At 36.7% G+C, this 26,349-nt stretch overlaps 1 protein-coding gene across 1 annotated transcript; it reads left to right on the top strand.

The window, feature by feature from the left end:
• Nucleotides 1–566: 566 nt before the first annotated feature.
• Nucleotides 567–24,511, top strand: LOC121266991 (syntaxin-132-like). The gene is made up of 13 exons (XM_041170870.1): nucleotides 567–810; nucleotides 3,840–3,950; nucleotides 4,136–4,192; nucleotides 8,693–8,741; nucleotides 16,467–16,555; nucleotides 16,648–16,721; nucleotides 18,740–18,782; nucleotides 18,881–18,941; nucleotides 19,051–19,076; nucleotides 19,159–19,236; nucleotides 21,316–21,396; nucleotides 23,906–23,971; nucleotides 24,134–24,511. Exons 1-13 carry the CDS (start codon nucleotides 793–795, stop codon nucleotides 24,305–24,307), a joined length of 927 nt encoding a protein of 308 aa, XP_041026804.1. The 5' UTR covers nucleotides 567–792; the 3' UTR covers nucleotides 24,308–24,511.
• The last annotated feature ends 1,838 nt before the right edge of the window (nucleotides 24,512–26,349 follow it).

The following is a 26,349-nucleotide window of genomic DNA, read 5'->3' on the forward strand; positions in this document are numbered from 1 at the left end:
CTCAAATCAATTATTGATGAGACTCACTACTTTTTTAACTTTCTATAAAAAAGTTAAACACATCTTAACTTATTTCATATATTTAACTATATATTTCAATTTATTTATATTTAAACACATCTCAATGAGACACACACAACCTTAATTTTTCTTTTACCAACCTAAAAGTCTCAGTTCAATTTTCCACCCATATGAGAAACTCAAGAAAGTCAAAACATTTTTCTTGAAAATATTTTCATACGAAATAAATAGGAGGAAAGTTCAAATTGCTCACCACACCTCGTAAAGAAATAGACGCTTACTTTATTTTTTGTTAAGAGGGTTGCAATTATATATTTTAATTTTTTAATTTAATTTAATTTTTATTAAATTAATTAAATTATTCTATTTATTATCTGTATATTACATACTTGTTATGAAAAAAAAAAAAAATTAAAAGAGTTATAGTATAAGGAATGTGAAATGATGAGATGAATTATTATTTTTTGAACTTCATTGTTATAGAAAAAACGGAAGAAAAAAATAAAAAATAAAAAACGTGAAAAAGCAATGTCCAAATCAAAACCTGTCTTCACGGCCTGTCACTGATCTGTCTCCTTCCTGGCTGTTGGGCAAATTTCAAATACATAAAGCACATTCTCTCTCTCTCTCTCTCTCTGTGTGAAACCCTGGAGACCTGGTTTTTTAAATGTTTAAAACCAGGTCGTAACCTTAACCAGCTCCAACTATTATCGTTAATTTTTTTCGTATTTTTATTGGTTTAGTTTTGAATTGCTCAGCTCCCCTTCGACAATGAATGACCTATTAACGGTAATGTTTTTCTTTAATTTATTTTGTTATTTTTTTAATAGAATCTATGCGTTTCTGTTTCGGTTTGTTTGTTTGGGCGTGTTTGGGAGTTTTTTGTTACGGTTTTGTCTTCATCTTGACATTGATTACGATAGCTGTGTTGATTTTACTGGATCGTGTTTGAATTGATGGATTTGATTATTTTAATTGGAGATTTAAGGTTAAATTTTGTGTTTGATTGGTTAGAAAGGTATGGAAAATCTAAAACATTTTGGATTTGTGGATTTTGTGAGTACTTTGTATACTGAGAAAATATAATTTCACTGAATTTAGATTAAAATGAGCTTTTTGGGTCACACCGTGGCTAAGGCAACATGAAGCTAGGCTCTGAAATTCTACTTTCTTTTCCATTGATGAGTATTACTATAATTTCTTCAATGTGTTTGAATCATTTTGTGAAGATATCATGGATCTTGTTGTTTTGTTGGTATTATGATGAGCCTCATAGAGTAACTCGAAGTATTACAGATATAAATAGTGGTGATAAATCTGGAGAGTGGAGTTTGGAAATGTTGGAACTCTATAATTTTCTTGGTTAGTAACGGATAAAAAAAAAAAAAAAAAAAACAAATGTCTTGGTTAGTGAAAACTTAATAAAAATTTTAAAAATTTATTAGTTTAATATTTTTTTACCCTGAATCGCAGTAAAAGAAGAAAATTATTTACCTGTAACGCCCCAAGGTAGACCCAAGTCATATCTGGGTTTGTACTCTGAAAGGACTAGTCAATGATATAATTAGAGCTCATTTGAACCATTATAAAGAGCAAAAATTTTTCATTTTCAAGCAGCGTGGGATCCCATAGACCTCCTACCCTTATCATTCAGTATGGGGTATCACAATCTCTCTCCTTTAGATTCCCCGATGGCAGGCTCCAAGCAATTTGAGATCCTATACACCACCTACCTTTATCATTCAATATGTGGTATCACAATCTCCCCACCTTAAATTCCGGATGCCCTCTACGTAGGTAGCACAACTTGAGTCTCACATTTTTGGTTGAGATAGACTCTGATACCATTTGTGACCCCTCCAAGGAAAGGGCAAGCCACATCTGGGTTCATACTCCAAAAGGACTAGTCAATGATACAATTGGAGACCCATTGAAACCATTATAAAGAGCAAGAACTTGTCATCATCAAGTAATGCGGGATCCCATATACCACATACCCTTATCATTCAGTATGGGGTATCACATTACGTAACTAAGCTAATTAGTTCTATTAAGCTTAGTTATGTGAATATCTTAGTTTCCTAGGGCCCTTCAAATTGAAAATCTAGAGGTCAAAGTTTTACATTTCTCCTCTAACTTTGTCTCGGCAGCGAAATGGAGCATTGTAATTTGAGGGGGGAAGGGGAGAAAGATTTGAAGATATTAATAACCAGCTTGTAATTTCATTGAAATCCATCGAATTTAGAAATTCAATTAATTTTTATACCAAAGTTTTAGTTTGTTTATGTTTTCAAGTATCTTCAGTATAAACTCTATGTGTATGTTATTGTTGGTCCACTTAGTGGCACTTGAAGATTTAAAAACCAAAGGATTCAAAAGTATTTTTGAATTCGTAGCCAAAATTTGGTACTGATATGTACTTCATTTGCAAATATTTTCAACAGAAAAAAGGTAAAAAAGCAAAAAGTATAAAAAGTTAGCAGTCTCTTTAATTGTGTAATTGAAGACTACTGAATTTTATTTCCCTATAAGCTTGAAGTGAAATATCATCTTTGTTGTTTGTCACTCTCATTTGCTCATAAATTAGTGAACTAACTTCATTTTTAGAGAAATAGATGTAGACGCTGTTTCTGTTTAGTTTTCATACCTTGATTTCAGTTTCCTGTATTATTGGTGCTAGTTGATCGTAATATTGGATTGGTCATTATTGTTTTAGTGTTTACCATATCAATATATATATATATATATATATATATATATATATATATTGGATTGTTCATGCTGCTATTCATCAAAGCGTATAAAACTCAAATCGTGGTCACAGTTTCCTTCATTTATCCTCTCATTACTTAGTTTCACAATAGTCACTAGGGTATTGGAAATAAAGTTTCTATTGGGATCTTATATGGTCTGTGAGTTTTTTTTTTTTTTTATTGGTTAAAGAAGCTGTATTCTAGGCAGGTTTTTGGGAAATTTAAGTATGAATGGCATTGTTAGAATTGATAGTTGTTAAATGATCACTTGTTAGCTGTAATGTTAATATGTTCAAAAGGATTTCATGAAAAAAACTAGAGTCCATATTGGTCTCTGGGGCGTCATCAGGTAGTAAGTGTGCCTATTTCTGGTTCAGTTGGCATACCTATTCAGTGTCCAATTGGGTCAACATGGGTTATTCCACTATGTACAACTCAAACGGTATGAGGGTGGGACTAGCATAACATGTGGGTAGAAATTAATTATTTCCATGACTGCCAATCTCTGAAAGTAGGAGAGTGGGGCCATCATCATATAAATATCCCAAGATTTTTTTGGAGAAGTATTTACTTTTCAGCTCAAGTTCCAGTGGTAGGCTTTTGGAATATTGGCTGTTCCCTTGCTAGATCCACTTTCTGTGATCTCTAAAGAGTCCTCCAGGATGTTTATTGTGATTAGACTTTGTATCTTATAAATATTCATCCATATCTAATAAGAAAATTTGTAATCATTTAAATAAAAATGTTCTATAGGGCAAAATGGTTGAATCCTTTCAGCATTGTGATCAAGTAACTATTTTACTTGGACGGCTAAGTGTATGAGTTTAATAGATGCTTCAAGTACTTTTTATGGATCATAATTTTCTTGAGAGTCTAATAAATGTATGTGGCTAAAAAACACGAGTTTATATGCCTATATATAAATAAAATTATTATTGTTTTTATAATTCTTTTCTAGTCTAGATCATGTTTATGTGTTGCCTTTGGATAGATCCAAATGGTAAAAAGATATTTAAGTACCCAACTCAAGTTAGAAGCATTGAATTATATATATTGATGTTGCAGGACTCATTTGAGATCCCTCGGGGTCAAGGTTATAGAGGTGGAGATGTAGAGCTTGGAATACAAGCTCCTATGAACTCAGGAGAATTGGGCCTGGAGAATTTCTTTAAACAGGTGCTTTAGCTAGCTTTTTTGGTTGTCTAATCTTCCTGGGCAAGAAAAATGATCATCATCATTATCTTCTTTTTCTCGTTACATTTCCTTTTTTTCATCTGTTTATCTTATAATAGTTTAGTTTATGAGCCTCAATAAACTCATATTTTATGTGTAAGATTATCATATTATATCTTGGATCCCAGGTTACAGAGATTGAGAAACAATATGGGAAGCTGGATAAGCTACTCAAAAAGCTGCAGGTAAAAAATTTACATATTTGTTTTGCATCCCTAACTGGCCAATATTATGATGTTCGCTTGCCGGCCTGCCTTAAGAGTTCAGCCAACCATGTTTTGAACTTCTATACTTCAATAGATTTGGATAACCTGCATCTCTCTGAGTCAATTCTGCGCTATGAATAAAATCTCAAAGATAGCATTTAGAGTAGAAAAGTATGTGTCTCATCACATGTATAACTGTACGAGGATCAAACAGGATGAGGCACCCCTAGAGGGAAGAAGGAAGAGAGAATGAGTAGGAGGGCGGGAGAGGGTTTTAGCTCCAGAATAACCATAGTCCATCAATGTGGGTCACTTCCTCTCTATGTCTATTAAAGGACTGTGAGAAAAACTTCGTAGAAAACTCTCCTTACATAAGGAAAACTCTCTTGTACGTAAAACCCTAAGGAAGCCGCCACCACCCTTGCCGGCGAGTGACCTCTCACCGTCGTCACAGACAAAGCCGACGGGCCTTGGCGACTTCCTTGAGGGCCGTCTGGTGTCGGTCCAGAGGAGAGAGAAAACAATACGAAGCGCGAAAACCCTAAGGAACCAGATCTACCGCCACCCACCCTTTGCCGGCGAGACACACCGCACCGTCGGTACAGATAAAGCCGACGGACCTCAGCGACTTCGCTGAGGGCCGTCCGGCATCGGTTCAATCTCCGGCCTCTTAGATATTGTTGTATTGCCTCTCAGAGTACTCCGGCGATCCTCCTGAAGGCTCCGTTGGTCGTGCCGTCTACCTTGAAGGCTCCGGCGAGTGCTCTAGCATCTTCTGTGAGCACGATTTGCAGCTGGAAACAACTTTGCAGTGCCTACAGTGAGCACAACCTGGAGTCCACGACTTCGCAGTGCTTGCAGCTCCCAACAGATTTCTGATTTGGTTTCTCTGAGATGATGAATGGTTGTTGAAGAAGGGAAGTGGGTCAGTATGGGTTCTTCTATGGAGTTGGCCATAGAATCTAAATCCTTTACACTGGTAAAGGAGGGGAACATGTTGGCCATTACTGAAAGGAGTCGAAGGGTGATATCTAAGTTGGTTCTGGGTTCGACAACAGTGCAGTGGCTGGCCAAGGCCATAGAAGCGTGTACTAAGGATAAGAAACAAGATTTTTTCTCCACTATCCGGGAAGGTCGACGCAGTTTCACAGCACATCGCTGCTCGAATGCTCGCGGACGTTATATGGCGGTGGAGGAGTATGGTGGTGGGGGGAGGAGGAATTTTATTTTCATTCCTGAAGAGGGGGGTAGTGGTTGGAGAAGGATGGGGGAGGTGCTGCGTCATTTTTCCTTCGGCAAGAGAGGGAGTGACAGCTTGGAAGGACAAGGTGGTGTGGTAGGGAGGGAGAACATGGAGAAAGACCCAAGTACATCCTCGGTGGTGAGACAATCCTATGCGGCAGCTCTAAAGACGGGACATGCTTCAGGGGTTCAGAGTGTTGGGGGGGGGGGTCTGCCAATCACGCCTCAAGACCAGCTTGTCGAGATGCACAATTCTCTAAAGGAGATGGAAACCCAACTTGTCGAGTTGAAGATAGCGATAACTTTCTTGTCTACGAAAATAGATCGGCTTTCAGCTGGAGGCAACAGGGTGGTAAGAAACATGATAGGCCCGAATCCTTTAAACTTAGAAAAAGGAAAACGGAAGATCGGATTCGGCCCTGTCCCTATAACCAGATCCAGGAGAGTATAGCGGGTCAAAAGGAAATCTGGGTTATTTGAAGTGGGGTCTACATCGGGTATTGGTGTAGAGACATTAGTAATGGAATGTCATTCGCCTCGTGTAATACAGGATAGATTGATAGTCGGTATTACACCCTTGGTCCTTGAAGAAACTATGGCTCCCTCGTCAGAGTTGAAGGAAAAAGGTGTACTGCTGAGGTCTGAAGGAGATGTAGGATCTGCTATCACCCCAGAGGTGAAGGGACTTGTTGTCACCCCAGAATCTCCAATGGGGACCCCGGTACCATTGGAGAGAACCAATGGAGTTACTGGAGAACGAATGGGTTTGGCGTTGGTGCTTTGTGTAGAGGAATGTCTAGAGTCGGGAGTGCAGGTTGATGGGGATATTGTGGCTCCCCTGGTCTCTCTTCCTCCAATAGCGGATTGGATTCTGCCTAAAGTTAACGAGATTTAGCAGTTCGTGGGAATTTCACATGGAGGATGTGAAGACCAATTTAACGAACTAATTACTGCGATCGGGGCAAGCCGCACACTTGAAACCAAATCAAGCTTCAAGAAAAGCAGGGAGTTACAATGTCTCTTTTCGACAATCAACTACGACGCTAAGGGTGGTAGTTCAACTAGAGGGAAGTCTAAAGGGAGGGTATTGTGAAGACGGGAATCGAGGTGTTGGGGTTGGTGTTCGGGTAGAGTTTTAGTTCTACAGGAAACAAGGATTGGGGTCGGGTTTGATGTACTTTGGGTTGGTTTTTTTATAGGCTTTTTGGGTCATTAGGGGCTTGTTGGGTCATTTTGGGCAAGGTATTTTCTTGTATACATTCAGTGTACTTGGTTTCTCCTTTTGATATATACAATATTTTTACTTATAAAAAAAAAAAACATTATAGTGATGCTTGACAATCTGAAAACTGATTCTCGTTAGAGTGGTTTTGTAAATGCAATATTAGACTTAACCAGGGGTTACTTTGACCTCTCTTAACATGTCAAAGTTTATATTCATTTGATTATGCTGAATCTTTTGCTTGTTATATGCTGGTCTGCCTTTGTTATTGTGGATTTTTTCTTTCTCTTCTTTTTTTTTTTTTTTTTTTTTTTTGACACCAAAGATTCATTTCTTTTGACCTAAAAGGTTTTTTGACATAATGTTTGAATATGTTTTTCTCGAAAATGCTATTGTTTTTAGGTGTTTGGTGTATTTTCCAAGAAATAATCGTGCAAAATAAAATAATAAAATTGAAAAATCAATAAGAATTTGTAATAAGATCATAACAAACTAATTAATAGAAACAAGCAAAGTCAGCCACCACTGATGAAAACTAATGATAGAACCATGCAAGTCAGCCACCACTGATGAGCAATCTAACAAATTTTATTATTTTTAGTAGTTCCTATAGTCCGTGTTAGACTCCAAACGGTGCTGCATTATATGGTAATGAATTTGATGGCAGTGATCCAAGTAACTTGGACTAGAAAATTTACCTAGCAAACAATTATACTCGCATAATTCGATTTGAGATCCAAACACAATTTGTTTTGCTAGCACTATCTCCCCATCAGGTTCTTGAATCTGTGCATTAACCAACAACCATGGAACTCTTTATCATAACATTTTGATTCAGCATTTTATCGAAAATCTGCCTGGAATCATCCACGCTCTAGTACTTTGACCATATCAATCAATCTTCTCAACAATTTTACTGCAAAACCCTACTTTGAACTGAGATGGTGACCCTGAGTTCCAAGCCCTTCGGCTGCCAATTGGAACAAATTCCCTGTCGCAGTCGAGACTGAATTGTGTTGGAGTTATACCTCTTGTAACACTTCCAAAAATGAATGAATTAAAATTCCTCGGCATTTAAAATGCAAATAACCCGAAATCAAGGAATAATTAGTGACCGCATTTTTCTGAGGCATTTCATGAAACAATTGCTGAGTGCCATGAATTTTGCCACATTTAGTATGCATCAACAAGAGCACTGCATATAATAGCATTTGAATTGGAACTCCTGATAATACTTGGGATGGACATGGGTTCCAACAGCAAGATCTCTCAATTTGCTGGAAAACAATATGACGAATTTGTTAAGGATGTGAGCAATGGGTAACGACCCTAAATGTTTGGAAATGAGCCAAGATCTCCAAACCAATTGTTCTCAGTAACTTCTTGTTGTGGCTGAAGGTTTTGCCATTCGAGCATATAAAATCGTTTTCTGAATCTTTCTTGCTGTGGAAGGTGTGGGTCATTAGAGTGAGGATTGTTCTGGCTGAATTAATACTTTTCTCATACTGAAAACATACATTTTCCTTTCAAACAAATGGATTCTAAGGTGTGGTGTCGTCCAAGGATGTGAAAATACGGATAAGGAAAATGATGAAGTGGTAGGTTGGAGTATAACTGAATTTGTGAAAAGATCCAAGTATAGGCCCGTAATATGGTGAAACCAGCAATGGAAACTGATTTGCTGTAGTATAAATAGCGCAGCTACTCTCTTTTGAGAAGAAAATTTATCCAGCCTGCCAGAAAACATAAAGGTCCATCAAAAGCAAGTAAGCCTGTTGTGATTTTTCAATCTACACAGCAGAAAATTGTATGCAGTTTATCTCAGCCTAATGCGAAAAATCATGAATTGCCCTTCTAGTGCATGATAATGTTATGCTAGTCAGTACTGAGAGAATTAGAGTCAGCTAGAGTTTTGATATCGGATGAGTACAGATGATTAGAGACTGCTGCATTTGGAGCTGGTTTCTTGCTTGATCTAGAGTATTTGATAAAATTCTTTGAAATCTTGCATGCAGGATGCGCACGAAGAGTCCAAGGTTGTGACTAAGGTTCCTGCCATGAAAGGTAACCTCTACATATTTCATTTCTGTTAATTTTTATACAAAGTTTGCAAGTTTCATGTGTAGGTGCACTCTGCTTTAATCTATCCTATTTCTCAATGTTAATTTTCCCAAAGTAAAAGTAAAATGTTAATGTAGTGTTTGAGAGGGTTTGAACCAGATTTGATCTCTTTTTTCTCATTGTTGTGCTGAATACATAGATCAATAATGCTTTTTAAGAAATGATGGAGATTTACATGTAAAAAGCTGCCTATGCAATAGAAATTAGAGTATGGGTGTTGGGGGGGCCTTGTAATGTCAACTACACATATTGTTCTCATGTGCATGGCATGTTTCAGGCTTTGAATGTTGATGTTATAAAAGCACATTACCATTCCTTGAATAGAATTTTGTTGCCAATGGTTTGTGCCCTTGGATGGAGTGGTAAGTGGTGGGCCATGGGCATTGTGATGGTTCAATATCATGTGGCACTGTGTTGTGTATCTCCTGAAAAAATAAAAAGGAAAAAAGAAAAAAAGAGAAGGAAATGGTATATATCATAAAATATATTGTTTCATGTTGGTTAACAAGATAAATTGATTGGTTTTTTAGTTAAGGGGATGCTTGAGGAATGAGATGGGATGATAATTATGTGAATAGTAGTGAAATGATTTGAGTTAAGATGTTTTATTGGGTTTTGGGAAATGAGAGAGAAACAAATGAATAAAAATATTATAAAGTTAAATTATTGTTTTAATATTATTTTTGTTTTGAAATTTAAAAATGTTGTTTTGTTTGGGAGTTTGGGAAAGTTATAATGATTAGGTAACGATTAGATGAGAAAGTTGAAAATTTGAAATTGAAAAATGTTTGTCTTGAGTGATGTTTGGGAAGGAAATTATGAGAAATTATGAGATGAGATGAGTTTGGTTTCCCAAACAACCTCTAAAGCACAAATCATGCAATCTCCTGAGTAAGGGCTAGTTTGAGAACACAAGTATTCTCATATATTTCCTTCCCAAATATCACTCAAACGCAAACAATTTTCAATTTTAAATCTTCAACATTTTTATCTAATCATTACCTAATCATTACAACTTTTCCAAACTCCTAAACAAAACACAAAAAACAATATAACTTTTATTATAAAAAACAAACAATACTACTTTTTCAAATTTCAAAAAAAATATTATTAAAAAATTATATTCAAACAAGTTTTTTAACTTTATAATATTTTTATTCAACTTTTCTCTCTCATTTCCCAAAATCCAATAAAAACATCTTAATTCAAACCATTTCACTATTATTCACAAATAATTTCACTACTGTTCATAGATATTATGTGATATTTTAAGTGTCCAAATGAGCCCTAAATCTTTTTTTTATATATAAATAATATTTTAGTAAAACATTAAACTTTAGTGTGGAAGTTTGTAAACCTTAAACTTTAAAAAGCTAGAAACAAGTTTATGCTTAGATGAACTTAACACATCATAATAGAATGCAAGACAAGAACCAGAAGTTTGTAACTGCAAAATTAGAATCGAGTTTGCACTGTGGAAGGCACATTATGGGAGAAGGAATTAAAACATGATCAAAATATCAATCCCCCAGACCGTTGGGGCTGGGGCCTGTATTACCCCTCAACCATTGTGAATCCTCCCATACTTGTCCTATGGGAGGATATTTGAGGGGCTGAACTCGCCCGACAGGTTCACAAACCAAAACCTACTATGCAAACGCTAATGACCAATCACAAACTCACATCAACCAATCAAACACAAATATAGAGAATTTACAAAATCGCAAGTTCACAACCAAACAAAGAGAGAGTATTACTTGGATGATTGGACCGCGAGGTGTGGAGGATTGGTGTGGCTGGACCATGGATGTAGCTGTATTCCTTAAGTCATAATCTTTGGTACACATCATGGTTGAGAGAGGGACGGAGGGAGAAAGAAGCAGACAGGTGAAAGAAAGAGGAGAAAACTAAGGTAAATTAGGGATGCTTGGGGAATGAGATGAGATGAGAAATCTGTGAATAATAGTTAAATGGTTTGTGAATGGTAGTGAAATAATTTGAGTTATGATGTTTTATGGGGTTTTGGGAAATGAGAGAGAAAAAGTTGAATAAAAATATTATAAAGTTAAAATATTGTTAGAATATTAGTTTTTTAATATAATTTTTGTTTTGGGATTTGAAAAAATTGAATTGTTTTATGTGTTTTGTTTGGAAGTTTGGAAAAGTTGTAATGATTAGGTAATGGTTAGATGAAAAAGTTGAAGATTTTAGATTGTTTGTGTTTGAGTGATGTTTCGGAAGGAAATGAGATGATATAAGATGAGATGACTATCCCATCTCCCAAACAACCCCTTAATGTTTTGATGGGTAGGCTATATAGGCGGGTGGGCAGGAGTTTTACAGGTGGATTTTTTTCCAACACTTTTTCACCCTTTCATCTGTTATTTCTTAGACGATCTGCCCACCTGCCAAGAGTTCCACCAGTACCCTTGCAGGCTGGGCAGATTAGACAGGTGGGCCGGATCCTGGGTGCCCGCCACCCAGACCTAGTTCTGGTTATGTTAAAGGCAATTGGACGTATCTCATATAGTATAGCCGCAGTCCTTTAGCATCTTCAAGTGCTCTCTTATTCTTTATCATGTAAAGGAAAAGAATATGCTCTGTTTACCTTGACTAGCATAGATGCTTCACTTTTTTACTGACAGGAGTACAAAATGGTTTATGATTTCATGGTTATAATAGCTATTATTGTATTAGCCAATCATGGTCAAGGTAACTGTGTTGATTAGTTGACATATGCATTGTTGTCTACCCTATATAGATATTATCCTGATTTTATATCCACAATTATGTGTGTGTGTGTGTGTGTATATATATATATAAATTATGACTGCATGGATTTAGTTTCTAATCTAACACTGTCCCCCTTATGATCACAATTACACTGCAAATTTCCCATTTTGTGTTCAACTTATTTTTCTGTGACACCAAACAATTGATATATTTTGGGGGATTGGAATGTCTCCATTCTTTCTCATGCAGTGCCAACATTAGTGTGTACTCTATGGCTTGATGCATTTTGTCTTTTAAATATAATCAAGAAAACCAAAAGAGAATTTATTTCTTAATAAGACTTTGTGTGTAGGCCAAAAGCTCAAATTCAGGAAACATGCTTGAGTACGCTTCTTAGTGACTGCTATAGATTCTATTAAGCAAGATTTGTACAAGACTTTTTCATCATGTCACATTTGATTGGAACATTGCTGTTACCTAGTGACATTTAGGCTTGGAATAAACTATTTTTGGATACTTTTGTTTTGGAATGTGCAAGCCCACACTAATATACTTTTGTTTTTCTTGAATTCACTTGACAAAACGCTCATATTTTTATGATCTTATGTATGATTCTTACTGTGCAGTATTAATGATTTTGATTAAACTAGTTATGAGTATTGCAAGTATGTAACATCCATACATAACTTGCACTCAGTAAGAGATCCAACGCCAAAAATTTTATCATCTTATTAAATCATAAAATAGCTTGACATGAAAATGTTTTATAAAACTGAACATAATAATATAACGACGTAAAATAGAAACTGGTCCAGGCAATAACACTTATTTGTAAGGTCCAAGATTTTGGTAAAGTAAAATGTACTCCTTGCCCTCCTGCTCAGTGTCCACATCATCATCACCTGGGACATTTAAACATAAAAAAAGTCAGTCGAAGAATTAGTAAGCAATACATTATACTGTAAGCATAGCATAACCTTGGAGACATTCATGCCTAATTAGACTTATATTTACCATGTGGACCATTCAACTGTGAAATATCCGGAATTTAAGAAGTAATCATGGCAATTCACGTGACATGGATGAGTGAATGATTGACTCTATGCATCTAATCTGGCTTCATTGATGACTTGTTAATTTGTCTTTCACTTGCATCGTGGCCATCATCACATATGGTTGACCACGCTTAGATATATAGCTTGCACATTCACCATTGACGTAAGGCCAAGCATCAAAGCTTTCTTATTGTTCATGTGGCTTCTTCTTATCTTATCATGGTGCATGTGAAAATGTTGACTTCATGATTGTTAAGATATAATATAAATAACTAAAATCTACCACTTCCCATCCCATCAAGTTAAGCTTTTGGGACAAGTGGTGATTTCACATGATACCAAAGTAAAGGTTTTGAGTCCGTACCCTAACTCCATACTATACCAATTTAATTAAATATTCCAAGTGTTGGGCCCAATTATTAAGGGATATTGTGATCCACACGTGAGAGTGAGTGTTAAGATATAATATAAATGATAAAAAATCTATCTTTTCCCATTAGCTTAAAATTTTGATACAAGTGGTGATTTCATAGTGATGTTCATTTTTTTTTTATAACTTCAGGATGTTCATGAAATGTCATATTCATATGCATGGCATTAGCACTAAACATGGCATATTAACATAAGCATGGTTATCTTGACATGCATCCATTTATGACAATCAATAAGCATAACATGCATAAGAGTGATTTTCATGACACGGCATCCATTCTAGACAAAGGACTGCTCAATATATCATAATTTGCATCCACAAGCAACATTATCATAATTCAAGGAAGATTAATGAAAGGGGGCTGAACATGGCAGTACATTGCATAGTTAAACAACACTTTTTCATGCAAAACAAAATAATTACAGCACACATAAAGGTTGCTGACAGCAACCCCTTTTGGATGTATTTTAAGGAATTCATGAACTTTTGGTAAAACAAATGCTAACATGCTCAACTTTGACTTCTAGAGTCATTTGCGGTTGTTAACAGCAACCCATTTTAAAACTTTGGAGAGAGTTCTGATAAATGTTTCGAATAAGTTTGCATGATATGTTTTGGATATGCACACGATTTAATAACATTTTCCTTCCTAGACACTAGCTGCTGTGTTTGTGAATTAATCAAACTTGACATGTCAAATATGCATTAATGAATGTTTGTTCATGCTCATGCTCTATATCCTGAAAAGTCTACCTTTTAGAAAAATCTGGTTTTTGATGTACAAATCATACGTAAAACATTTTACATGTTGTGAGTGGGTGGTATGCATGCATCTGCATTGTATCCCTTACTCTAGACATTTCAAACATCATAGATTCTACTAGCTGTATGATGTTGCTGGAATGCTGTTTGGCTCCTGAAAGCATGCGTTTTGTGTGTGTCTTGCCTGTGACGTCATACTAGCATGTATAGGAGTCTGTTATGCATGTTTCTAAGCCCTTTTACGTGAAATACTTGGTAGGGGTAGGGTTCTAGGTTCTGTCTAGGTTGCTGGCAGCAACCTATATTCTTAGTGCTTCTAGAAGTTGGGTGGTTTTCTAACCTTTTCCAACCCAAGGTTGAGTTATAGGAAATCCTTGGCTGCTTCAACAGTAGCTTTGCCCTGCAGGTCAGTAAGATGTGAGTTCTATGTCAAACTCCCATAATATACCATAGGAGATTTTCTAACGCTAGGATATGAAGTTTTGATGTATGGAAGAGAAATCCTAGCCTATATTGCAGCAGAGTTTAGGAGATTCCATCTCTTGGTTTTGGTAGAAAGAACTCAAGGAAGAGGGCTGTAGGATGGCAGCACATGATTCGAAGCACATATAGAGAGAGTAGGGAACTCACTTGGAGCTGCTTTCACAGTGGCAAAGTTGATGAGACTTGGCTGTACTTTGTGCAAGTTTCAAGCAGCCTACAATAGGTTCTAAGTGATCGTGGGGATGCAATTTAGCTAGGGTGGCAGTGAATGGTTTGCAGCAGAAATCTGTGTAGACATGAAGAGAGAGGCAGCACAATGGAGGAGGGGCTGTGGTCTCTTCTCTTGGTGACTTATGAGAATCAAGGTGTAGGGGTCGTTCTTGGCTACCGGGTAACACAGTTAGGGCATGTGGTTTCTCTATTGCTTGCTGCCTTGTAGGTTGATGGGCTTAAAAGGCAGCTAGGGCTCATCTATAGGGTGGCAGCTTGGGTTTCACTTGGGTAGAAAAGAACTTTAGGGTTTCTGGACCTAAGGGTTGACATATGAGCATAGGGACTGCTGGTATAATCCTGGCAGCACCTTATTTGGGAATTTTATTAGAAATATACTCGAGTTTCTCTGGCACAGGTGGGCAGCCTTGATTTGCATTAAAGAGAGTCAAATAATCCCATGATTTTGATAGAGGAGACACAGATTTGAAGTTAGGAGGAAATCTTGAAATTTTAACGGGAATTAAAGCTGATGGGCGGCAGCTCTGGTGGGAGAAGAATATGTTATGATTCTGTTGGGTCTTTAACAGAATATTGGATTTTCAGCATAATTCTAGGAAGGTTCCTCCTTGATTTTGTTTAACAACTTTCCTAAAACGTATAGGGTCTCTCCCAGACTAACACTGCTGTGACGGCTTGAAAACCACCTCTGCCATAAAAGGAATATTTTACTAATTTAATCCTACGATCTTGAAACCCTCATATAAAGGGAAATTTCCAGGTTCCGGCTCCCAGATCGGTCAAACTTCCCTAATAAGCTCAGAAAACTCGAAATTCTGCTGCCCGCAGTTTGGGAAAACTTCCTAATCTGTCCCAAGTCCTATTTCGGTAATAAAACCACATAATACCATCCCTATTTCAATAAAAAAATTCTTTGAAGCTTATGGCTGTTAGCGGCACTATGATATGCACAAAAGCACGACTATTGTGTGGGGAAAACATTCCATATCTAAAAGTCAACTATTCTAAATTAAATTGGGCACGGAGTTGACTCCGCAAGCTGTCCAGTGGACTGGACAGCAAGCCCACTATCATAATCCACTCACTACCATGTAAAATGAAGAGCCCAAAATTCAATAATCAAACAAGGACATTATATAAAAATTAAATCATAGAATCTCAATCCAGTGAAGACAAATCTGGCCCATAGGTCTAGTTGAAGTTCAACCCAAACTTAGAATCCAATGTTTGAGGGGGACAATGTATGTGAAGAAATAACTAGAATAATAAATGATTCAGAAAGTATATTGGATAAAAATACATTGTAACACCAGATATGATCAAATTAGATCATATGGCCAGTGTTTAACCAGTTTCATGTAGAGAAACTTTCGAGGGTGCGGTGCACGGGACCGGAGTTTACTCTGCAGGGGTGGGTCCGAAGGGAGCCTTGGAGAGGTTCTCTGACATCAGGGAAAAAAAAAAAAATCATTGTTTCTCATATTTTGGTAGGATAATTTAGCGATTCATCTCATTCAATAGATCTACAAAACTATATGGATGAGAATCTTTTACGTTTTGCATTAATTAGTAGAACCAAATGATTGATATATTCGGTTCTATTTGGATGGTAAAGAACATTATATGAAGATAGTGATTCTTAGTTCTTAACGAAATCTGAAATTATTGCTTTAATGTTTTCTTATGGCATTAGATATAACAGTGAGACTGTAAAGAACTTATAGTATAACTGCATATTGTTCTAGATCCTGTAAACATATATATTCCAATTGATGGAGGATTCATATATATTTTTTATCAATACAGAAGAAATTTTATGAATGAGAGTAGGCATAGCCCAAGGACTCATATATACTTGAAGTTACTTGTCTTAGCTACTTTTTGCTCATTTTTATGCAATCTCCAATTCGCTAAGGCAAAAGAGCCTTATATTTAATCAATAATTGTGATGGATCCTGTCATTATCTCCAGCAATCAAGCAGCGAATGGAGAAAGATATTGATGAAGTTGGAAAAGTTTCCCGATACATTAAGTCAAAAGTGGAAGAACTTGACAAAGAGGTCAGTCCTTTTTGCTGCTTCTCAATTTTTTGTGGTAATTTGGTTTCTCATGCAAAGTTCCTCTCATACCTCCTCTTTTCTCTGTGGTCCAGAATTTAGCAAATAGGCAGAAGCCTGGGTGTGGAAAAGGAACAGCTGTAGACCGAACTAGAACGGCAACAACTATGTTAGTTATACTTACCCTCCCTTTTTACCTTTTTTTGTTTTTTTTTTTTTTTTTTTTTTTTTTTTTATGTTTTTGAGTTATGCTGTGATGAGAATTTTCAAAAAGGAAAAACGAGTTGTGTTAGTATGAGATCATATCAATAATTTGCTTCAAAACATGCATGCTAGAGACAGATTATATGTAATTTGCTCTCTGTTTGTCAATGTATTATGCTTTGTCCAAGTCTTGAAACCATATAGCACCCAAAGGTTGTGGAAACCATCTAATTAGTAGGTTACTCTTGGGGGTCTGTGAAGTCTCCACAGATAAACAATACAAGTTTCTATTCTTATATTTAAGTGCTATTATATAGTCCTTGGCTATCTTTCATAGGACTCGTGTAGTCCACCCCCAAAAGAGCTCCACTCTTAGCAGGACATGACTTATTTTGAAGTGATAAGCAGATTGATTGATTGCTAGAAAGAGCCGCACCTAGCTAAGGGACAAATTATTCCTTTACTGATTGGAATGATATTATTGAAATGATATTCCTTTTATTGCTTGCACCTACCAGAAAAGAGAGGCATGGCCCTAGGTTTAGGTTGAGACGAGCCAGCCTGAGCAGGCCAAGGCTGAGTAGGAAACAGAGTGTGAGCCCAGTCACCAAATTGGCCCTGTTAACATCCCGACCTAGACAAGTTGCTGGGTTTTGATGCATGACCCTTTTTGATCCACTCTGACATAAGCCCTCATCAAAAGGCACATGCTCATGATCAGAAGATGTCTCCCTAGTACCCTTTTGATATTCAAAATTGGAATTGGGTTTGGGATTGATAGACTTACTGTGCACAGTGCCGGCCCAAGATACAATCTTGGCTTGAGAAGCTGAGTTGCCGGTTTGACAATCCACTCGGCCGGTTTGAATCAGAGCAGACTCAGGGCCTCTCTTTCTCTTGAGCTGAAGCAGCCTCATCTCATATGGCTATCCTACTCTCGTCCCTGCCGAGACTGGAATGGGTCAGAAATAAACCAGCCCTTGAAGGTCACCCACTTTAACAATGCGTGATGTTGGAATGCCTTTTCCTACTGGGATTTCAATCTGAATTTCAATACAAGTTTCTATTCTTTCTGTGAGGCAATGTAGGTTTTGCCTGTTCTTTTGTGGATGGTTTATGTTTTTGTTAAAATCTTTAGTTTTCTTCAGGAAATAATTTTTTTTTTCTTTTAAGGAATCAATAGAAGAAACCGTTACAAGAAGATTATGAGAGTTAGATCAGTCAATTTGATAAATATTGATTTTACTTTCTGCAGTTAGGATGCAAGGGAGATAGGGGAGAAAGTGTTTTGAAATCACTAGATTGAACCTGATATGGACAACCTATAGATCATATAAATAATAGAATTTGCAATTTGTAGAAGTCAATGGAAAATTCACTGATTGTTTAAATTCTCTTCAATTTATTTTTCATGGGCAACATTCTTTTTATCGGTCTTCATACTTGTACATAAGTTTTTGTCAATGAATATACTTTTTTTTTATGAGTAAAAATATAATGCTTATAAATTTTGTCAATGAATATACTTAAAAACATGATTACCACATGCCTTAAGTTGTTGCTCTATATGGACAAATTAAAGATATACTTTCTACATTATAATTTATTAATTAATAAATAATTGCAATTGTCAATTAAGTATAATGCGGTTGGTATATAAGTATTATACATTGTTGACCTGTTTGCTATGCTGTTTTTCGTTTGTTCGGTTGATTTATCGTACCATTGGAAATGTCTGCATGATTCTTTGCAAAGTTTTTTTTTTCTAAACGAGTGTCCTCTTCTGAGGTTTCTGAACCTGCCTTTGTCCTGCAAGGAGAACTTACTGATTGTTTAAATTCCCTGATTGTTTAAATCCTCAATGATTTACTCATGGAATCAGATCTATTTATCGCCACCTTTGAAATATTTCCATATATATCAATGGATTTTATTCACTGAGTCAACCAAATATAACTACTTGTCTGTGATATTTTGTTGCAGTTCCTTGAAAAAGAAGTTAAAGGACAAGATGGCTGAATTTCAGGTTGGTGGTCAGATGAATATTTTCTTAGTATTTGGATGATAGTATCTCATTTTTCTCATTTGTTCTTGTGTCATCTACAATTTGTTAAATTTTTGCAGACTCTACGGGAAGTCATCCACCAAGAATATCGAGAAATTGTTGAGAGGCGTGTCTTTACAGGTTTGGACATTTGTTACTGATCACTGAGTATATATCTGCAGTATGATTTGCTAGATTTTTCATGAAAAGGAGTTAACCTGTTTGAATCATCTGGAATCATGTTTGTTAGTAACTGGCACAAGAGCTGATGAAGAGGTAAAGTTTGTTCCATTCTTAAAATTTCTGAGTAAATACGTAACTTTCAAGATATTGTTCTGATTATGTGAACAATGCGCAGACAATTGAGAGATTAATTGACACTGGAGATAGCGAACAAATTTTCCAAAAGGCAATACAGGAACAAGGGCGAGGACAGGTTTGTCATTTCCCTTTTTTTAGTTCAAATTTGACAATAATATTCTCATGAACTACTTAAGATGCTATAATTTTTAGAAACAATTTCGGCTAACCTACATTCCACCCTTGAAACGCTAGGCTGGACCAGAAAATCTCTTTAGATTATCCTTTTTTTTTTTTTAATTCTTTTTTTTTTCTTTTTTTTTTTTTAACACCTCATAGGGTTAAGAATGTCATGTCATACCACTAGATATAAAAATCCAAAAATTTCTTACCTTAAAACATAACTGAAAATTCTATTAAAGTATAATATTGAATGCACCAAAATCAAATAAACTGAAACTAAATAAATATACTCAGTGTCACCATGTCAACATCAACCAAATCCTAGCAAACTGTGTGAAAAACTTATTATATGGTTGACTAAGTCATGGTCGCAACTACTAGCTGGTTTTGGCCTGCCAACTTATCCCCATCATGATCACCTGGGACATATAAAACGTAAAAATAAAAATGATTCGAATACTCAGTAAATAGTACATCATAGAGTAAAATGTTTTTAATCAGGTTTCATACTAAATCACACTTCAATACATTTAAGCATTATGCACACATCATAAGACATTAATCTTTAAAGTTTACATTCGTAGTGGTCCACATATATTAATCCTTGTGTGCAAGGTTGTGCACCATCCTAACAGTTGGCCACAGGGGGTAGGTACTGCATCAGGCTGTATGTAAGCATCCTAACTGGTTAATCCTTCTTAACCTCCTTCAGTGTGGCTTTTACATCTACCCATAGCATTCGTACCTCCAAGTCAAGTAAAATCAGTACTAAAGTTTATATCCTAATGGGGTAAAATCAGTTCTAATTCATTATAACTCCCAAGTCATGTAACATCAGTCCTAAAGTTTTCTTAACTCAGGGACGTAACTGTAGAATCTAGAAATTGCTTGAATTCACTCTCATTTGCAAGCTCAAAACCTTAACACATTTGAGCCCTGGTTTCTGTGAATTTTGCTATGTTCCATACCATACCCACAAATCATGATGTTGAAAACCTATTGAAAACTTATTAAAAAACCATGAAATTTATTCTAGACTCATATTCAACATACAAATATTTTGGCAAAACAAAAACCAAAATTACTTTTCTAGATTTTAGGGTAAATTTGGCAGACTGGAGTCTCAATTTACATAAAGCTGAAATTTTAACAATGATACGCATATAGATTTTTACTTATATATATAAAAAAAAAAAAAAAAAAAAAAAAAACAATGATGCAATTCAGTAGAACATAACTGAAAATTAGAATTTCGGATCATGTTGTTTTTTTTAGAAAAATTAAAACGTAACTTGGGCGTAACATTAAACCCATAATTTCTAGAGAAACATATCTGAGACCCCATTTCTGTGAAAAATAGAAAACCTATCTCAATGACCTCCAAATGACGAAATAGTGACAGAGCAAACTAACATATTAAATAAGAAGGCCTATTAATCTTTTTGACAAAAAAAATTAAATATTCGTATAAATTCAATCCCTCTAAAACCTATACTTTACCCTGAATCAACCCGAGAATTCATGCTTTATTATGATCTGAAAAACTTGATAAAACTAAACCACATTTCCTTCCTTGAATTTAATGTTTCTTCTCCTCCCTTTTAGCCAAAATTCTGACTGCGTGGCCAAAATCCTTTCTTTTAAAATACATGATTCCTTACCATGATTGAGGCTTACTAGGTCATTTGTGAAAATTCAATTCTATGCGCAATAAAAATATGAGCTTGATCCCGTGCACCTTGAAAACCAAGTTCTAACCCTATTTATCAAATCCTTGAGTCCACTATTTTTAGGCTTAAGAACACATTATGCACATAAATTGTAGCTTTCCAAAATGGGAAGGTTTCCTAATTGGGCACCTTCCAAAAATGGGAACTCTAAATTTACCAATTATAGGTATGGATAGTCGGGGTGTTGCAGGGGGTTTCAAGATGTTCTGGGTCAGGGGTCACTACATCAACATTTACGTGAAGATAAAAGTCATTTGTTCAAATTGCTCACCTCATTTTGTATTCTTTGGTTGTATTTGCAGATAATGGCCACTGTGGCAGAAATTCACGAGCGCCATGATGCGGTTAGAGAAGTAGAGAGGAAGCTTCTTGATTTACAGCAGGTACTATTATTGGTTGGTTGCATTGATGTGCATCAAGATGTTAGTTTATAGTACAATGCATCTATGCAACCTAGATTTCTGGACTTTCCTGATAGCTTCTCCCTATTTTCAATGCTTATACAGTTAAATGGGAAGACTTTTTAACCTAAATAGCAATCTGCTTTCTGAATTTTGCTTCATGGGTTTCTCGACATGTATAAACAGTTCATCAAATATAAACAGTTTATTTGATGATTAGTTTGGCTTATGCTAATGCAAGGCCGAGTTTAGTTTACCCACCCGTTGGTAGCCCAAGTGATAAGGGCGAACTTGTGTGCTTGAGCCCCATGTCACAGGTTCGATTCCCCCTGGTGCTCAAACTGCGATTTAAGTGGGAGGCCATGGCGTGAGTTGCTGTACTAGTCTCCCCGGGGGTTTAGGTTCCATGGGTGAGTCCTATGGGCTTTGCCGTGGGGTGGTTCCCCCGACATAAAAAAAACAAAAGGCCGAGTTTAGTCAAATGGCTCATTAGCTATGTTTGATCATTTTGCCAAAGTGTCATTGAGGGTCCAACATGATGGGAAAAGCAGTTATATAGTCTTGTTAGGGAAGTGCCAGCCAGACAGCGCCATTGGAAGAGGAAGAGAAGTTCATATACACTCATTGAAAAGGAAGGTTTTAGGAGTTCAGGGCTATTAATGCACATGTAGGAATGCCCTTAATGTATCAAAGTGTCAATACTTGAAAGCCTTTAGTGGTCAGTTGGAAAATGATCATAACAATAGGGCTAAAGATCTTTAGTTTTTTTTGTAAGTACTAAAGGTCTCTAGTTAATTCATGTTTTGGCATCAAAAGTCATATTGTAGAGGCTGAGGCCTTGCTTCCTTTCATGGGTTTTTTTGGCGATGAACTCTGCACTATAATAGATTGAGAGCTTTTGTCCTGGTCTTAAGAGTTGTCATCTTTTTTTAACACTTCTCAATCTTCTTTCAACTTGTCATAGAGGCTTTCAATAAAATGTTTTCAGCTACTATTGATGAAGGTGTGCTTATCATTTCCTCCCTTTTGTTTGCTAATGATACCTGTATATTTAGGAGTGAACCTGGACAACCTCTGCTCTTTGAGGGCTCCTTTTTAATACTTTCAAGCTCTTTTCGGGTTGAAAGTGAATTTGGTTAAGTTAGAGTTGGTTCCTGTGGGTAATGTTTCTAATCTGGATAGTCTAGCTAGCATATTGGAGTGCAAGGTATTCTCTTTGCCTATGAAATATCTTAACCTTCCTTTGGGATGGAGTGATTGAGAAGATTGAGCACTGATTGGCTAGTTGGACGAGGATGTAACTGTAGGATCAATTTGATTAAGAGCATCATTTCTGATATTTCTTGTCCTATTCCCGCTTCCTAATAGCATGGCCAACCAAATTGTGGAGCAACGGGAGACTTTTATGGAGTGGGTTTGTTGAATAGTTGAAATTACACCTAGTAAATTGAGCCGAGGTGTGCTCTTCAAATTTTGAGGGTTGATCAGGAGTTTGCAACTTGCTTTTGTTCAATCAGGCTCCACTAGAGAGGTAGCTTTGGTGTCACCAATGTGAGAGGGAGACCTTTTGGAAAGTCCTAGTGGATTCTAAATTTGGTTGTGCTTGGGGTGATGGTTTTCTAATGTGGAACGTGGCCCCCATGGGGTGGAAATATGGGAAAAAAAAAAATATATATTGGCGGATATTTTCTACTTATAACAGACTTGATGCGTGTGATGGCTTTGGGACTTGATTGTAGCATGACTTTTGGTGTGGTGATAGAGCCCCCATGGAAGCTTTCCCAGTGGTGTATAGCAATGTGCACAACAAACTTAATGGCTGATCTAGTTAGTTATCCAGTGGCTCCCCTCAGTGGAATATTAGCTTTTCTAAAGTGGCTCAGGACTAGGAGATTAATGCCTTCACGGAGTTCTTCAATCTCTTGACCTACTAGAGTATGCTTTGGAGGTATAGATAAGATTCTTTGGGCCTTTTTCAAGAAAGGAAGTTAATGATTCGGTCGTTCTACACGTTCCTTATACTTTGGGATAGTAACTCCTTCCCTTGGAGGAGTATTTGGCGGACTAAGGCCCCCCTGAGTGTGGCTTTCTCTGTTTCAACAGCCTAAGGGAAGATCCTGACCATGGATAACTTAAGGAACATTATATCAGCAGGGGTTTGATGCTTGGGCAATGTGAACTTAATACAGATTGCAAGTCTTGGACACGAGCCGCTATTTTTGCTTGAAAATATTCATTTTGTTTTAGTTATAAAAAACATATTCATTTTGTTTTCATACTTGCTTTTATGCAAACACACGAACATGTAAACCAAAAATGATTTATTGCATTCTATTCCTTTTAACATGTCTATTTATATTGAATATGCGACAGACAAATGAATCGAATGGAGGAATGCTAGGAGTGTGCATGTGTCTAGAGAGAGAGAGAGAGAGGGAGAGAGAGAGAGATATTTGGATGGTATTTTGATTAAATCCCATGTCTATTTCAGATATTTTTGGATATGGCGGTGTTGGTGGATGCACAGGGGGACATGCTCAACAACATAGAATCACAGGTAATTGAACTGCGCTCTTGAAGGTTGAGCTTCTGAATTTCTTCTAAGAGTAGACATTTTTAGGCAATAATTGAATGAAATAACGTAGACTATCAATCCCTTAGTAGCCTTGTTTGGGTAGATAACCCCTTGAACAATGTATCTTCACTCTCCTCTTTCTAGGTTTCAAGTGCGGTAGATCATGTGAATCAAGGGAATACTGCCCTTCAAAAGGCCAAGTCGCTTCAGAAGAACTCCAGGAAATGGATGTGCATTGCAATTATCATCCTTCTTATCATTGTTGCAATCATTGTTGTAGCCGTGATCAAGCCGTGGAATAGCAACAAGGGTGCTTAGCTGCTCATCCGTCTCCTTACTGTATAAATGTACGAGGTAACCATTGATGCGTTTGGACTCCACCCGGCAATTTCTCTTCATTGTTTGTGTTCCATGCTTTAAACTCAGCGTATAATTGTCCGTCTCTTTTGTGATTCGGTTTGAGTGTTTATAATTGGAAATGTAATATTATCGTACCCATTTTATAAAATGTTTATTTTTATTGGTCAAGCTTTCATTTTGATGGATGTCTAACTTGAGGTCATTATTATGTACAGAACCCCTTCGGAATGGTCATCTGTTCCGGGGGCTTTAACAACCGCCAATAAAATACACCACGTCAGCAAATTATACGCAGATAATAGTAAGACGCTGCACATCTGATAAAATCAAGACTCTTGAATAAAATCAAGACTCCAAAATTCTACACAGAACCCCTTCTAGCATTGCTGCACAATGTGGTCGAAAGTTCCAGCCCGTTCAAAGTTCCGTTGCCCACGAAGGGAAGAAACTTGAAAATAATTTTGGGGAATAAATTGATTATTGTTCTAATTGGGGGGGGGGGGGGGGGGGGGGGGGGGGGGGGACAAACTTGAAAATAATTTGTGGGGAAGAAACTGATTGATTATAATTCATGTTTGCATGGGGGGTGGGGCATTGATGCTAATTGTAAACCTGAAAATAATTTGTGGGGAAGAAACTGATTGATTATTGTTCACATTAGGGCTGATCAATTAGGAAGAAATTGATTATTCTTCACATGGGGGCACTGATTAGGAATAAATTTGAACAAGCCAGAAATCCAATCGAACAAGCCACGGGTTCAGAGTATTATCAACATTATGGATTAACACAATAGTTCAAACAAAGATGAACAAGCCCAAAATCCAATCGAAATTTACAAACTTGTTCACATGAACATCAGTACCGATTAAACCTAGAAACACAACATGAACAAAATTACAAGAGAATAGTGTGTAGGGGGGGGGACAAACTTGAAAATAATTTGTGGGGAAGAAACTGATTGATTATAATTCATGTTTGCATGGGGGGTGGGGCATTGATGCTAATTGTAAACCTGAAAATAATTTGTGGGGAAGAAACTGATTGATTATTGTTCACATTAGGGCTGATCAATTAGGAAGAAATTGATTATTCTTCACATGGGGGCACTGATTAGGAATAAATTTGAACAAGCCAGAAATCCAATCGAACAAGCCACGGGTTCAGAGTATTATCAACATTATGGATTAACACAATAGTTCAAACAAAGATGAACAAGCCCAAAATCCAATCGAAATTTACAAACTTGTTCACATGAACATCAGTACCGATTAAACCTAGAAACACAACATGAACAAAATTACAAGAGAATAGTGTGTAGGGATAGAGAACAACCATGGATTCAAGGGCTTCATTGTTGATCGCAATGGATGGTCGGAGCGAATGGGTCTTCATCACGACAACGTCGACTCCTGATAGCAATGGTGACTTTGAGAGATTTGTAGTCAATTTTTATGGTCGGAGCCCATGAGTCCAACAACGGCGACTCCTCACAGCAACTGCGACCCCTCACGGCAATGACGAATCCTCACAGCAATAGAGAATCCTCACGATGTCACTTCTCACGAGTTTTAGATTTTTCAAATGGGAGGTTAAGGGACCGAAGTCTTGCAAATGGGAGGCTCACGGGTTAGCTAAATGGAATGCCTATGTGGCATTCACCTGTTGGTAGGCTTTTTTTGGAAAAAACCAGGGTAGAAGATTTTCTCTATTATGTAATGCTTATTTGTCAAGTTACAAATATCGCGTTGGTTTAATGGCACATTAAACACCGAACACTGGCTAATTCATTAATGGTTATTCTCGAATTTAGCCATTTCTTTTCAACATTTTTCATGATTGTTTTCTTTCATTTGCTCTCCCTTATTTCCTTTTCTTGCAAAACAAACTTAATTTCACCAACCCCAATGGGTATTATCAGATTCGAGCAAGACGTGAAGAAATCTAAAAAACAGCTTTAGGATTCATGCATTACTAATTCTCAAAAATGTCTTTTGAAT

The sequence above is a fragment of the Juglans microcarpa x Juglans regia genome, chromosome 5S (assembly GCF_004785595.1).
Source record: "Juglans microcarpa x Juglans regia isolate MS1-56 chromosome 5S, Jm3101_v1.0, whole genome shotgun sequence".
Classification (NCBI taxonomy): Eukaryota; Viridiplantae; Streptophyta; class Magnoliopsida; order Fagales; family Juglandaceae; genus Juglans; species Juglans microcarpa x Juglans regia.